General features: G+C 35.4%; 1 protein-coding gene across 1 annotated transcript in view; it reads left to right on the top strand.

Annotated features, from left to right (window-relative positions):
* LOC113235693 (G-protein coupled receptor Mth2-like) overlaps window positions 1–16,488 on the top strand; it is a 39,537-nt gene that overhangs the window by 9,206 nt on the left and 13,843 nt on the right. The window contains exons 2-4 of the mRNA XM_026471549.1: window positions 8,353–8,539; window positions 10,070–10,261; window positions 15,792–15,870. Coding sequence (XP_026327334.1) covers window positions 8,353–8,539; window positions 10,070–10,261; window positions 15,792–15,870 — 458 coding nt within the window. The remainder of the gene's footprint in view (window positions 1–8,352; window positions 8,540–10,069; window positions 10,262–15,791; window positions 15,871–16,488) is intronic.

Below are 16,488 nucleotides of genomic sequence, written 5' to 3'. Positions count from 1 at the left end.
GTTCTTGTAACTAAAGCGATCGTACATAGGGAAATTGATATGAAGAAGAGCAGAAAAGCATTACCTTTAACGGTATAAACATAAAAAACGAAAAAAAACAGGAAGAATAATACCCAAAAAGTAGTAAAGGAAAGAAGATAAATAATGGAAAAAGGAGACGAAGAAAGAGAAAATCCAAAAATGTACGGGAGAATAAGAAACTTCCTTCATAGATTAAAAGCTATATGTTTAAACAGCAGCGAACGTAAAGACAAAATTCAACTATTATCCCAGTTTTTACTATTAGAAATTGAAGATTTTTTTGTAAGGTTAGTAACAGAAAGTGACGTATTTAATAAATTAACTTCTTATATAATGACTAGTAAGCAAAAACATATGGCTCTGAATATATTGCGGTAGAATGCACTGAGCATAAGAGGTGAATTTACAGATTTGGAATTACAACCAATTCAATAAAAAACCCATATAGCTTTAATCAGATACTTAGTTGGAGCCTCATTCAGCACTTAATATTAGTAATTACAAAATATTTCGTAGGGATAGGTCAGACTCATATGGAGGATTGGTAGGTATCTAATCTAAATCAAATTCGCTGTATTATTCTAATATATTGTCCATTGTAGGAGATTTTAACGAGCACCATACTAATTGGTCAAGTAAAAGTGATAGTAGGGGTAAATAGATATACGAGTGTGCATCGGAATACAATTTCATGTCTGTGAATAATAACAGCCATACTAGAATTAAATTTGTAAATGGTAACCTACACAGCACTTCACCGGATATCTCATTTGCTTCAGTTGATAGCGATCCATTGTGATTTGAGCACATTGAATGAAAACCTCGGGAGCGATCATATTTTTATTAAAATTATACTTAATTATTACGGCTCGATTAATTCTACTAAGGAACGAAATATGAAGGAGGCTCATTGGGTAGAGTACAGTAAATGTATAGAAGTATCGCTATTATTGTTCCCGGTAGAGTGTGGCGTGCAAAGGTCATACGATACATTAATCGAACATATAAACAAAACAGTAGATGACAATATACCGGTGTACGAAATATGTGAGGTATCAAAAAGGTATATAAACCCATCTAGAAATTTTGAACCGACGCCTTACTGTAGTTCAGCACTTTTTAAAGAAGTAGCAATAAGAAGACTAGCCCTGAAGCAATTCAGAAAAAATCCTACCTCCTACCTACTCCGAAATCTAGAGATGCTGGAGGAAAAAACCTTCAATGCTGGAAAGAACATGTGTAAAGATAGACCATGCAACTGGCATAAATGTGTCCATGTCAGCTGCCGATATGTGGCGAAGAATGCGATGGATCAAAGGATATAAAACTCCAAAATCTAATGTATCTTTACAGATGAAAAAAGATTTACTTTCGCGAGGCTGTGACCCACGAAAGTTGAGATCAAATAAGGTGGCTTGGCCCTGCGGAGCTTTCTAATAAAGACTTTGAACATTCAGCACCTGATGTAAAATTTTCTATTCCCTCCCCAGTGGATGAGGACATAAATGTAAACCTGTGTGGTATAAATAAACCAGTCAATTTAGACATTGAGTCAATAAATTTAATTAATAAATATTCTGATATTGGCAAACTACAGAGAGTAATTTCTTATGTGTTATGATTTTCTTCTAACTCTTTAAAAATCAGTTCAAAACAAGTAGGTCGTCTTACACCACAGGAACTTCATAATGCTTTGTTAAAAGTTATAGCTTGTGTACAAAGGAAATATTTTCACAAGGAAATAGAAGCAATTAAAAGTAATCTCCCAATCAAGTCAGGTTTGGCTTCTTTATTTCCATTTATTGATAAAAATGATGTGCTAAGGGTAGGAGGTCGACTCCAGAATGCTAAAGACATGGCTTATGAAAAAACTCACCCTGCTATATTACCCAAGGCTTCTCATTTAACAACGATTATTATTCGATATGAACATGCAAGACTTTTGCATGCAGGGACAAGGTGAGCGCTTGGTTCTCTTTCACAGCGATTTTGGCTCGTTAGTGGCATATCTCAGGTTAAAAAGGTGATAAACCAATGCATTCCCTGTGCAAAGATGAAAGCATAAAGCGGCTCAGCAGCTGATGGGCTCGCTGCCACAAGAGAGGGACTTGATGCTGTAAGACCGTTTTACGTTGTAGGTGTTGATTTTTGCGGACCATTTCATTTAAAGGTATCGCGTATTAGAAAACCAATTATAACTAAGGGGTATGTTGCACTCTTTGTTTGCTTCACGACTAAAGCAGTCCATATGGAGCTAGTTAGTGATATCACTACTGAGGCTTTTTTAGCATGCCTCAAAAGGTTGATAGCCAGGTGAGGTATGCCTGTTAAAATTTTTTGCGACAACGCCAAGACGTTCAAAGGAGCTTCAAATGTATTAAAAGAGTTGTATGAACTTTTTAAATCTAAGACTCACATAAATGCAGTATTACATCCAATTTAAATTTATTCCAAGTTATGCACCTGAGTTCGGTGGCTTATGGGAAGCCGGTGTTAAGAGTTTTAAACATCACTTTAAAAGGATAGTTGGAAACATTGCATTAACTTTTGAAGGATTATATACTGTTATTACTGAAATTGAAGCAATCTTAAATTCGAGGCCCTTGCTGCTCATAAGCTCTGATATATCATGTTATGATTATCTTACGCCTGGTCACTTCCTCATAGGCACACCTATGACGAGCTACCTTGACATTGGCCTGTCAAATAAAACTATTAACAGCCTTCAATTCTGAAACATGCTTAGTAAAATTAAACAAGACTTTTGGAAGGTCTGGTCAAGAGATTATCTTACACAATTACAAAGCCGCCCCAAATGGAAGCAAGTACATGCTAACCTAAAGGTTGGAGATCTAGTTATTGTACGCAGTGATCATACTCCTCCTTTGACATGGCCGTTGGCAAGGATTGCTAAGGCAATCTGTGGACCTGACGGTAGAGTCAGGGTGGCTGAAATTAAGATTATATGTTACAATTTATAGATTATATTGTTATAAATAACAGAGCATGTAGTAAACTGAAACTTTTATTGAAACTAAAATCTAATTGCATTTCTTACCCTTATAAGTATAAGTTGTTTAAAGTTAGTTTTTTGTGTTAAGGTACATTCTATGTGCATTCATTGTATTGTGGCCCCGGCCCAACTATGTTTAAGAAATACTTAAACATATAATTTAAATAAATAAATAGTAATAGAATAATTTAGTAGAATTAATAGATTAAGAATATGGCAATGTTCCATTTTTATTTTTAGTCAGGCAACACTTTTCTCTCTCTCTTCTCTCAAAAATTCCCTTGTAACGGCAGCTCTAAATTTAAGCTATATTTTAAATACAGTCCATTGTAAATTCAACTTGCATTTTATTTGTACAGTGTTTATTGTATTTTATGGTGGTTTGAACAAGAGTGATCCAAATTTTGAATTGTTCAGCATTTCATTTGTATTTCATGATCATACTTCCTTAATCGAGATACCAATCAGAAATGCTGGTATAAAAATATCAAAATCCCATTGCTGAGCATAGAGCTCATCTTATGATGGGAGAGCTTTGACTGTAGTTTCCACGCGGGCCCTGTGCGGATTGGGAATTTCACACACATCATTAAATTGCTTTGCAGATTTGTGCAAGTTTTCTCTCGGATGTTTTTTTACAAATGTAAATTCAAATTTAATCTCACACATGAATTTTGAAAATCTCAGATGTGCATGTCGAAATCGAACTCACGACCCTCTGCAAGAGAAGCGGTAGGTGAATTCATTAGGCTACCACGGCTTACTACTACTGCTTAGTACTGCATTTAACAAAGGTTATTTCAACATAATACTAGAACATTGCGATGAATACCTTAATTATTTCAAATTATGTTTACACTCTGTAGATACAACTTCCATAATAATGTGACAACTCTATGCTCCAAGCGAAGTGTATGCATTGATGCTCCGAACAGGCGGGAATTGCCCTTCTGTCCTCCGTTGCAGTGCCACTCAGAGCTTCAAATCGCCAAGATCTGAGGGGCACTGCCACTGCGCCCGTCACCCTGAGGCATAGTTGATAAGTCTTAGTCCCATGTGCCAGTAATTTCAACTGCTCTCTTACCCTTCAAAACCGAAACGCTGTAATGCTCACATGACTGCTTGGCAGCAGATATAGGTAAGGCAGTACTTACCTTTTTTTTTACGTCAGGAAATCCTCATGGATACCCTCCGCCCGGGGGAGGCGAACCCTTTCACTAGGAGCTCTACTGCTACAGCTACTGCACAAAGAGTTCTATAGCTACTGACTTATCATACTATGACATGAAGAAGACTTAAAAATTAGCTTTATGTTATTTTTTCCCGAAGCCTAGAGGAACTCGCCCATTAACCATATACATTTTCAGTAAAACTAGACTTAATTGAACATTTAATTTTTCTTACCGGCTCTTTTCCACAAACAAACTGAATGACATTGTCGCAGTCAAAGGTTTTTTGTTTGTCCATGGTTCCTACGGGAACCGTGGAAAATAAATAATAAAAGAAAAAGCAAAATCACAGTTAAATATTTCTTGAGCTGACGACTTCCAACTTAGTGATTACAGGGCGTGTTTCGAGTAATACATAGTTAGGTCTGATTACTATTCGTTTCTCTCAGCGAGTAGTAGAGGTGCTGTCCTTGACATCAGTCAACCCCGGATCACCCGTAGATGGAAGACAGCCGCTTAGTGACAAGGGCCGATATGATGGTGACGTATGGTTTTTGTACTGTAGGATATCCTCTCAATGCGGCGGCGGTGGGTTGGGCTCTAGAACAAAAGAACGGGTTAACGTGGCGCTGTGACGGAGGCGTTCGGGATGATACGAGAGTTAGGCAGAGACACAGCCCTCCACTTTATTGTAAATGATTCTAAGTGTATCTGTAACGTAATAATATTATGTATATGTATATATGTATAATGTATATTTAGGGGACTATGGGTTTGTTTATAAGTTAATTTTAAAATATGTATTTTTTTATATGTATGTAACTGTTTGTCCCTCAATAAATAAAAAAAAAAAAAAAAAAAAATTAAATAAACATTTGTACCTTACCGACTGACATTGTAATTTTTCTTTTGTTGATCCATAATTTTTCCACAAGCGGCATTTATTTTTGTATCGAAGCTATAAAAATCTAAATCCAGTTAACATTACAATACAAATATATAAATATATTTCGCACAGAATTACAAAGTACCATAAATATATCGTATGAATCCCACGTGTAGTTCCTGGCTGCGTGGTACAGAAACAAGCAGATTATGCCGAGTCGAAATAACGAACGTGTAAATGTCTGCTGTTTATTATTCCAAATGGTTTGTTATTGCTTCCAATGCCCGATCTTGAGAATGACCATATGTTGGAAAACTTAATACAAGTGGATTCCTTTTAAATTATCGTGATTCCAAGTTTAGTAACACTTCGACTGATATACATTTACGTTGGTTATATAAATATTTAATTAAGAGAGGGGCGATTTTTGGCTCACTTCCTAACTGCACTAGGGAATTAGCGACGGCAAGAATGTAACGGCTTTAATCAAGTGGATTTTTATCTACGTTCTCTTGACATTTAATATTATATTATATATTATACAACATCACATACGTTGCTCTGATCCCAAAGTAAATAACTAAAGCACTTGACAACGACGGTACCACAAACACCCAGAACCGAGAAAACATAGAAAAGTAAGTTTTCTACATTGACCCGACCCGGGATTGAACCCGGGGCCTCAGCGATGGCAACACTATTAAAACCGACGTCGTATCCCTAAACTACCATTTTAATTGAATTGCTCTTTTCTAGCTTTCAAAATAAGTAAGAAGAGTACTATATGCTTACCGTTTCAATATCCCCGTTCTAAAGATCGTTATGGAGCTGCTATTATATTCGCAAATACTTGTGTTATAATTTTGTTCAAATATAATTTTGCTTTATTTTAACAAATATTATAGATGAATGTATCTGTAATAAATGGATTATTATTATTATAATCTTCAAATGACAACGTCGTCGTAAGTCCGTTTTCGACGTAACTACACTAATATCCTGTGTTGTATGAAATAATAAGTCTGGGAAGTGCATTCGTTCAAACTTAAAAAACGTAAATTGCGTTTATGTTACGTGTTTCAACGTAAACACATAGGCTGCGTGTACGCATCACTCAAACTGACATTTTAATATACACTCGCGTCTCTTTTAATTACTAATTAAACACGAGAGTCCAACTTTTATAGAACTATGTGGTTTTGGTAGTATTTGGGGTAATTTGCAGTCGCAATGTGCAAGTGATTGAAATCACATAGGTATGTCGTCACATACCTATACACATCGTCATGTGACCTCCTTACACCGTCATCTCACCTTTTTGTATCGCCTCTCTCCGCTTGTATCCTAACATTTTTTTTTATTTTACATGTATTTAAATTTAATATTTGAATTGTTCCATCTTCCTTCACTTTCTCATTTTGTTTTGATACCACGGTCACTCTCAGCTCGACCGCCACAACAGTCGGAGCTGTTTCAAATTCCATCGCGAATAATCGCTAATTTTGGTTCTTTACTACGTTTATAATCATTAAATAAGCTAAATCATGTGTAATAATTCATAACAGCCTACAGCCTTCATATACATATATCTGTAATTCAGTTTCTCGGCCCATTTAGGTGTAAGTGCCTTAAACGTAAAGTGTAGGGAGTGTTTTATACTGTGTACCTGTTTCTTTTTTACATTTACCTTTATATTGTTTCAGCCCTTTCTTTTAACTTTACTTCTTTAATAAATTTTGTGGACCGGAAGTTTCCCGTTTCATTGCCGTGAACCTGTTCACGGCTAGTTAGGGTTACAACCCTTTCAGGTATCTTAATATTACCGTGTATCTTGTTTTCACAGATTCACTGGTAGTCCAGTGACAATAAGTTCTTTGTTTAGTTTCATTTATCTAAGTATCTTAAACCATTTGTCATAACTTTATGTTGTCAGTAGTAGAGACTGAACAGGACGTATAATTGTCTTTCCATGAGGAACACACGTATACAGTAGTGGTTACATGAGTAAGTAAAATATGACTTACACTACATTAAAAAGCAGAGACAACAACGTAACAAACACACACAAGGTTGTTGCACGTGCAGCATTGTCATACAAAATGCTACATTTAAAATTGAACACCAAGAGATTTATTTTGCTTACATAATTTTACCAGTAATCAGTTATTACTGTTTCCCTGTAAAATTTATATCGCGTTTGCCGTGCAAAGCACCAATATTTTACGGAGAAACACGTGAATGCTTTAATAAGTATGCAACCACTTTAATTATTTTACGTCCACACACGGCACGAAGGGAATAAAATGTAAGGAAGTACTTATGTACATTTATTTCATCATAAGACTAGAGTGGGTTTTGGTGAAATTGTATGCTACAAACGTTTTATTTATTGGTTGACATTAGATTGCCATAACACTTTCGTGATCAAATAATAGTTAAGCTGCCGTTTAATGCTCTGGCAAGTATAAGTATCTTGTACGTGTTTAGTAAGTATCACATTATATTGGTAAAAACGTAAGTGGTTATCGGTAGCTAGTAAGCAGTAGAATATAAACAAAATGTAACCACTGTTGTCTCATCACAGTATATCTGTTGTTTATTACGAGAATTTGAATAAGTTTTTTTGTTCTAAATTGTAAAACGCTAAATTTCATAATTTGCTTCAACTTATATTGTTTTATTATGCCAAGAGACGGCATGAAAAATTCATACTTCTTGTGGTCAGCGACACGCCTACCCGTAACAGCTGCAGTTCAGAGCTTTAAATTGAGGAGCACTGCCACTAGACGCCATGAGACGTAAAGCTGATAAGTACCATGTGAACGTAGTAATGCACACGTTTCTGGTTGGCGGCAGCAATAGGGTATGGCAGTACTTCCCTGGACGAACTCTTTCACAAGAAGCTCTACTGTCCTAAATACTACTTAATCATAACATTCCTGATATGAAGAATGTATTAGTGAGGACTTTAAATATTTTCAAATTTTTGTTCTAGATAAATTTTGACTGTCTCTGTGGCCGAACGGTTACCAAGCCGGACTGCCACGCAGAGGTCCCAGGTTCGATTCCCGGGCCGGGAGAAATATTTGTATGGTGTACAGTTATTTCTCTCGTGAGTTTGGGTGTAATTTGTGGTTGTCTATGTGTGTGTCCAGGGCACCCGCGACACAGGGTTTCCCTAGTGCGAAGCTATGTTGAGTGTGTGCTTTATTATTATATTATTATTATTATAAATTAAAATCGCCAATAATATTTTCTTTCAGAATGGCACTCTTATGGAAATAACAGACAATCGCTCACAATGGCATTTACCAGGATCGTATTGCGTAGACGTTCTCACGAACTTCGGTACCGACGAAAGCCCCGTGAACCCGCGCCCAATGGCCCTGGTTTGCTACCCTGATGAAACTAATGAAGACAGTGCTTTACTTCATATTGTTTATGCTGTTGGTGAGTAAAAGAGTAAAAGTCCTTAGGTTGGTTTAAGTAACAAAATCACAACAATTCGTAGATCTGGTGGAAGTTGATTCTGGCTACTTCATTATTTTATAGTTACTTATTTACCTATTTGCTAACCTGCACGCTCTGCCAAAATATGCAGTCATGTATCAGAAAAAATCGACATTAATACAATAACGGTAACAGAATTTTTGATGACTCATTTGTTTTGAAAAATTTAAAAAACCTTCCAAGTGCGTCAATGTCACTAGACACCGAAAACAAAAAATAACAGGAACACATTGACGTAAGTCAATGCAGGAACATTTCTAATTATGACGTAAATGGAAGTCCAAATGTTCAAGTGTGTATAAATCCATTTTTATGAATTATGATTTGTCGTCTCATTAATAACGACGACAGAGTTTAATCGCTTGGCGCTCGGTTTGACACAAGTATCTCATCTAAACACAAATAGGGCACTGAGATTTTTGTTTGTATCCAAACATTTAAGGACTCAAAACTTTTTCCGATATATGTAGATATATGTGATAAACCTTATATAAAACGAGTAGATTTTGCAGATGGGAATCCATAACGTTAGGAGGAAATAATATTGCATACCCTATGAAAAATGTAATATAAGCTTCCTTCTTATATCGGTAATAAATTAATACGACGTCCATTCGTTAGTTCAGGATGGTGCCCGGTTTAGCAGCAATAAACATTGACTATGCTATTACGAGAAGTAGATATGATAATAACACGAATATGAAGGTATTACGATATGTTTAGCTGCTTGAATGTTTAATACCTACATTTTCTTTACAAAATGTATCTACTCTTCAATTTATTACATATTTATAGCAGTGGTCAGGATTGCCAGATTACTTACGTCTCATAATAACTGCAAATTTCAACTCGTGAACGCAAATTTAAATACAATTTATAAACTTATTGTAGGTACTAATATTATAGGTAATACGAGCGCAGTACATTAGAATGCAGACAAATCAGTGTTGTTTTGCTTTTAAACAACAATATAACGTTTTTTTTGGGTTTAATGACATCAGCAGTGCTCTGCAAGAAACTCTCTGCATCATTGGTGCCGGCACCATAGACTTAGAAACGCAGATTTTTTTATAATATTAAGTGACGGGACGAACAAATCGTGTGCCTGGCGGTAAGCGACACGTCTGTCGCTAACAGTTGCAGTGTCACTCAGAGCTTTAAATCACAAAGATCTGAGGGGAACTGCCTCTGCGCCCGACACCATGAGACATAAGTTGACAAGTTCCATGTGCCTGTAATTTCACCAACACCCTTACCCTTCGAAACCGGAACGCAGTATAGTATACATTACTGTTGGCGGCAGAAATAGGTAAGGTGGCAGTATTTCCCTAGGCGAACTCTTTCACAAGGATGTCTACTGCTACTAAAAGACTCGCACTACGATTAATTTATACCCGTCTGGCAAACCTTTAGATACTTAATATAACTAACAACTGCAGATCCTACGATAAAGACAATTCTTTGTTTCAGGACTAATATTATCAGTGCCGTTCCTACTAGCAACGTTTCTCGTATACGCTATGATTCCCGAGTTGAGGAACCTACACGGCATGTGTTTGATGGCGTACTGCGCTGGTTTGATCGTGGCTTACCCAATGCTTGCGTTTCTCAAGTTGAATGTCGGACAAATCACCGTATCTGAAGGAGTTTGTCTGAGTTTTGGTAAGTATTTACTTCAAGTTCACGCATTGACGACTTGCACTTAAGATTCAACTCTAAGCCACCCGGACCGTTCAAGTTCATGGTATTAAGCACAGGGTTATGTTGACTAAACATAAACATTTCTGTGAATGATGATTTTTATATGAAGGTAATTCTCATAGATACTATAGCTATACTTTCATTGAAAAAATGGAAAGGAAAAACTTACATCCCCATTCCTTGTTTACCATGTGCTGCAATTAATGCCATATGACAATGCTGGATTTTTAATTAACGACATACTAAGAGCGCCTTCAAATTAGATGCTTATAGCAGCGGTGCTGTGATGCATCTGTGGCGTGGCAGCTGCGCTTTATTTGTAATAAATATTTTATGCGTTTCTAAATATGTATTAAAATTAGTAGTATCACCAACGACGCGCCACTGCAGCGCTATTCATGATATGCATCTAATTTGAAGACTCTTACTCCGATGGATTTTACAAGTCATTGATTTTTTCTAAGAACATCTCAAAAATGATAGGCTAATGTTTAATTTCTGGCAATTGTAAATATTTCCGCTGAACTTCAATTTTATGTAAAGCGCGTAGCCTAATTAGTATGATGCGTTGTAATTATTTTAACACTATGAAACTAATGTTTCTGCGTGGCGCACCTAAAAAGAAGACTATTAATTAAATTAGTGTAATGTTAATCATAATTAATTTGGAATGCCGCTCGTTAGTTACATTTAATTAATTGTGGGTAGAACTGGCTGGCTCACTCATATGTAATCAAGTTAATAGAGATTTGCTTGTTAATATCAAAATATTATTCATTTGCACGTATTTGTAATAACGAAACCTTACATAGGTCAAAACGACTGCGTAATTTGATATCTTTATGAAAATTAAGTTCGTTCTGGCGTGTACTGCTAATAAATTGAAATCTATGATGTTATGGACATCAGCATACTCTACAGAAATTATCTAAATCACAAATGTAATTTTCAGGATTAAACACAGAACAATAAATAAAGTAGAAGTGTTGGGGGTGACACGTGTGCCAATAGTACGCGGAGTTCCACGTACTAGAACTCAGTCCGCCATTTTCGTTTTGTACGTTATGATTGTGTCAATTATCTCGCTCAAAATCTCGAAAATTTTGCTGCTTTCCTAAGCAAAAACGATAGTCGCTCCTATAACATTATCCATGTGCCTGTAATGTCACCAGCACCCTTACCCTTCAAAACCGGAACGCAGTAACGATAACATTACTGCTTGGCGTCAGAAATAGGTAAGGTGGCAGTACTTCCCTAGACTAACTCACAAGGAGCTCTGCTACTGCTAAAAAATTTAATAAAAAAAATTAAAATTTTCCATTTTCTGTTTATCGTAATAGATTTTTGAAAGAAGATTTTTTAAACGATTGATGAAAGTTAATAGGCGTTAATTGTTCGTCTTTCTGCTATTGTCGCTAGATGGCAACACATTAAAAGAAATTTCAATTATAAAATTAAACCGTCGTAACTTGCAATGACAGGTATTGATCTTTCAACGATATTCCAACTGGGTACAGCTTAAATTATATTAAAAGTCTAAAATTTTTTACATCTTTCTAAATTAGCAATTACGACTAATCATTATCAAGATTTCATAGTGTTTAACGTTATATAAGTGTGAGTTTAGTGACAGCGGTTCTGATTATATGCATGAAAAATGTTATACAAGTATTTTTGTGTATAATTTTTAATTATATAAAATATAATTTTTACTGCCTCAGGGGCCAAACGGTTACCATGCTGAACTTCCACGCACAGGTCCTGGGTTCGATTCTCGGGCCAGGAGAAATATTTGTACGGCCTATATTTATTTCTTTCGTAAGTTTAGGTTTGATTTGTGGTGTATGTGTGTCCATGGCATTCGTGATGCAAGGTTTCCCTAGTGCGGAGCTATGTGTGTGAAGAAAAATATAATTGTTGATTGGATCATTAGTCATTTACTTCAATCAATTATGCCTTCTATTAAGTATTTATGCAACAATAAGGTACTACGTTTTTAGTTTATCACATGTCGGCAAACACGGGTTTTACATTTTTATGGAAATGCGATATTAACGTGCAATGTTTCTTGTCCAGTAATAAGCCGTAAATAGAGTTAGATATTTGTTTTGTATTTCTTGAAACATAAATGTGTCCGAAACAGTGAGCATATAGTCCGAAAGATGAAAGCCGCCGCTGGCGCAGTATTATTTACCGAGTGAAAAATAGGCGGTGAAACTAAATATATTGTCATTCTGTTTATAACACATGCACACAACAATGAAAGTTCTCTGTAAATTTTAACGGTTTTTGAACATTTTGTTTTAGTGTACATTATGGCTGTTAGAAATTCGTTTGAGAATAAGTAAGATAAATCTGAGTTGAAATAATGTTTTCTTTTGACAAATTACGTTAAAACTGTTCGAATAACGATTATGATGCAAATTGTCAATTTTGGTTTTTAGTGACTCAGTGCACATCATGTCAATTTACAATAGTTTGCAATACTACATTTTATTTGTAAACAATCCCTGTATCTTAAGGTATTTTTTAATGCCATTAACAAATGCTGATTGTACATTTTTCACAGTCAGGAATTCTTCAAAAATTAAACATTTTTTTCGGGAACAAATAAAAATCTCGTAAATGTCTAAACCAACCACCACAAGAACCAACATTGCATGTTAACTACATGGTCACACTACTTCCATACCAAATTGATTTTCGCTGAACTAATGTTTATTCTAAATGGGCCGTTACAATGTCATCTAGCTAAAAAAACTTTTTGGGCCACTGTATATGAAAAGTAAATCAGGTTTATTAAGATATTGTGATACTGTGGTTTGTTGTTCTTGTCGAGTTCAAATACCAAGTCACGTGCAATAAGAGAATGAATGTCGGGATCGTATCTCATATAAAAACTTTTCGTGTAGGATACCAGTATATTATTATACCAAAGCACACCACAAAAATGGTGATCACAATTCCGTGACAGAAGTTCTTGAAAAAAAAAACAAATTCAGTTAAGGTTTGAAGGTATAGCTATTATAACTGGTTGGATTTTTAAATACATACTTGCGTATAAATTTAATATGACATTAAATTTGTCACGCTTTTCGGCGAAGGAAAACATCGTGATGAAACCCGCACGTTGTTGAATATTCACAACCCTCGGAAAACGTGTGAAGTCCCCAACCCGCATTGGGCCAGCGTGGCGGGCTATGGCCTAACCCTCGTCTGAAAGGAGACCCGTACCCAGCAGTGGGACGTATAAAAGGGTTGATGATGACACGTGTATATGTCACGCCGTTTTCCCGTCGGGGTAGGCACCGACAACCACCTTTCACTTGCTATGTCCTGACACACATCGTTCGTCTCATCAGTACGCATCAATGTTTTGATACTTGCTAAAAGAGTACCCACAGACCACATAAATACCAGTAAGTACCTTTAGCAAGTATCAAAATATTGATGCGACTTGATCTGGCTTTTCTTGAGGACGTTTTCAATTTAGTCATAATAAGGTCACTTAGGTCGGCTGTTACCAACTAGCTCACTGCTACGATTTGATCTGTAAAACGTTTCGCAATTTACTTATCGTAACGAATGACCATAGAAAACACAAGACATAAATATCAACGATAAATATACAAAGGGATAAATAAACGAAGATAATCGTTAAGATATTTAGTAATGTGAGTGGGTGCAGATGTTAATACTAATAGAAGAAATAATGCTGCTGAGTTTAATTAACGCTCAAACATCGAAAATCCATCTTATTCTGTCACCGTCATTTACCCATTTATATTGATAATCAACTTTTACGATGTGTCAAGAAACGCCTATTTACAATAGTGGCACTTTGGTTTCTTATTAGAGGTTTAGAAGGAAATATTATTACTTACTAAAGCGACGTAATGTCATCATTACTCCATCATCATATCTCATTATTACTCATTCAGTAGACTACGGTTTTAAGGAAAAACTAGTTCGCTGGCTTATCAATTACATACTAGGGCTTTGCAATAGAAAGGTTCTTTCGTAGCAGCAGTAGAGCTCTTTGTGACCTTAACCTTACTTATTTCTACCGCCAAGCAATAATGTGAGCATTATTGTGTGAGCGTTCCGGTTTTGTAGGGTAAGCGTGTTGGTGAAATTACAGGCACATGGGACTTGTCAACTTACGTCTCAGGGTGACGGGCGCAGTGGCAGTGCCCCTTAGATCTTTGCGATTTAAATCTTTGAGTGGCACTGCAACTGATATGGACTAGCGTGTCGCTTCGCTTAGTACAAGGCGCACGGCTTGCTCATCTCGTCACTTCGTATTTTAAAAAACAACTTTACTTGTACGTATGTTGATAGTTTTTATACGGGTCATAGTCTGAAACAAGAAATCAACAAAGAAATACCAAAGTCTGTAGAATTTTTAATTTCAATGAACAGGCATATGAAATATGACTGCCGACCAATGGCCCTCTTTAAGAAAGAGGTGGAGTTGTGAGACAATTCAATATGTTTTTGTCAAAGTTGCATACTTTTAATCGCATTACATTACTAATAAATATGCTAAATATGCAAAAGTGTAGCGCGTGAAAATCTACGAATGATTTTTTTTCTTTAAAAATAAACCTACTTCCCGTAAACACTCAACTCCAGATTCAGGTTAATAAGGTGTTTTGATAACATTGACCTATTTCTAACGAAGCAGGCGATATATTGATAAATAATTTTATTTTCTGAATCAACATTAACCTTCTTTGGACCAATAAGATTAAAGGCATTCGGAGACATTTTACATAGAGGAAAAATATTTTGAATATAGGCAGGAAATCTATATGATAATTATAGGATATGTGTCTGTCCGCACGTAAACGGGTTCTATTTTCAGTTACTTGCAATTCCGAAGTGTGTACTTCATTTAGTACAATAATTAACTCCATCTTAAACACACTACATGAGGTACTATACCTGTGGATCAACACGTAGTCATTAAAAGTTGTAGGTACCTAACTTTTTAAAATTGTCCATAATGAAATTTAAAAGTATGAAATATATACACACCTAGGAAATGAAACTATTTTTTTTCATGCAAACTAACGTTTCGAGCCATTAAGTCATTGTTTCGAGCCCATAGTCACGGGTGACTGTCATAAGATCTGTAAAGGGCCGGAAACGTTAGTTTGTCTGAAAAAGCAAATATACGCGATTTAGATTCGAAAAAATAGTTTCATGTATTTTTTTAGTTTTATTTACTTTTAGTTAGAGTTTTACCCTGACCAAACAAATTTATTATAATTATTATAAATTTAATCTAAAATATTTACATATTTGAAATCTCGGAACTATTAATATTTTGCCATTTAATTATAGCCAATTTATTGTTTCCACGAAATTATTTAGAGCAGACTCCTGCAATATGTAAACCCATCAGTGGTATATCTATTCTCGTATCTCATAAATCGTTCAAATAGTCGATCCAACAAAATCTCTCTTATTCAAACATTTTTTTCAGCTTTCATCATCTACTATGCGTTTCAGACAAGTTTCTTCTGGCTTAACGTCATGTGCTTCGACATCTGGAGGACTTTTAGGTACGTAATAAATATCATAACCTATTAAAGTAACGAATATACAAGAAAGAAACGAATGGTAGAGTGGAGAGCTTAAGGGCAAAGTTTTAACTGACGAAGATTTTGTATCATCATATATCATATATGTATAAAAAAATCTAGTAACCACTTACAACAGATATATTCTAGTGTCTTTTAGTTTTAAAATAGCAAGTTATAGGTACTTTGTAAACATCAAAACTTTAATTTGCTTCTTTAGAACGCAGAGAAATAAACCATGTCCACCTCTGCGTTTCCACCTAATAAAGATGCCCTTGCAATTGTTTTTCATTGTGCTAACGTGTTGCAAGTAATACAGCTCTAATTTTCAAACTGCATTCGACATTGAGGAAAAGGGAAACGGCTTCTTTTAAATCAAACTCACCATGCATGCATTTACGTATTGCGTTTGAAATTTTTATTCATGAATTAGAAATTTGCTAAAAGAACATAATATATCATATGATCTAATCCGCTCTCTTAACTATTTTTATTAATATTCTAGTAGTTATTCTACATTTTTTTTTTTCAAAATTTAATACTAAATGTATCGTTATCATATCAATCACAGATTGGAATTGCAAAAGATAAAACATCACT

The sequence above is a fragment of the Hyposmocoma kahamanoa genome, unplaced genomic scaffold (assembly GCF_003589595.1).
Source record: "Hyposmocoma kahamanoa isolate Upper Pololo Valley unplaced genomic scaffold, ASM358959v1 88, whole genome shotgun sequence".
Lineage (NCBI taxonomy): Eukaryota > Metazoa > Arthropoda > Insecta > Lepidoptera > Cosmopterigidae > Hyposmocoma > Hyposmocoma kahamanoa.
The sequence above is the reverse complement of the archived record's forward strand: the minus strand, read 5'-3'. Positions and strand labels throughout refer to the sequence as shown.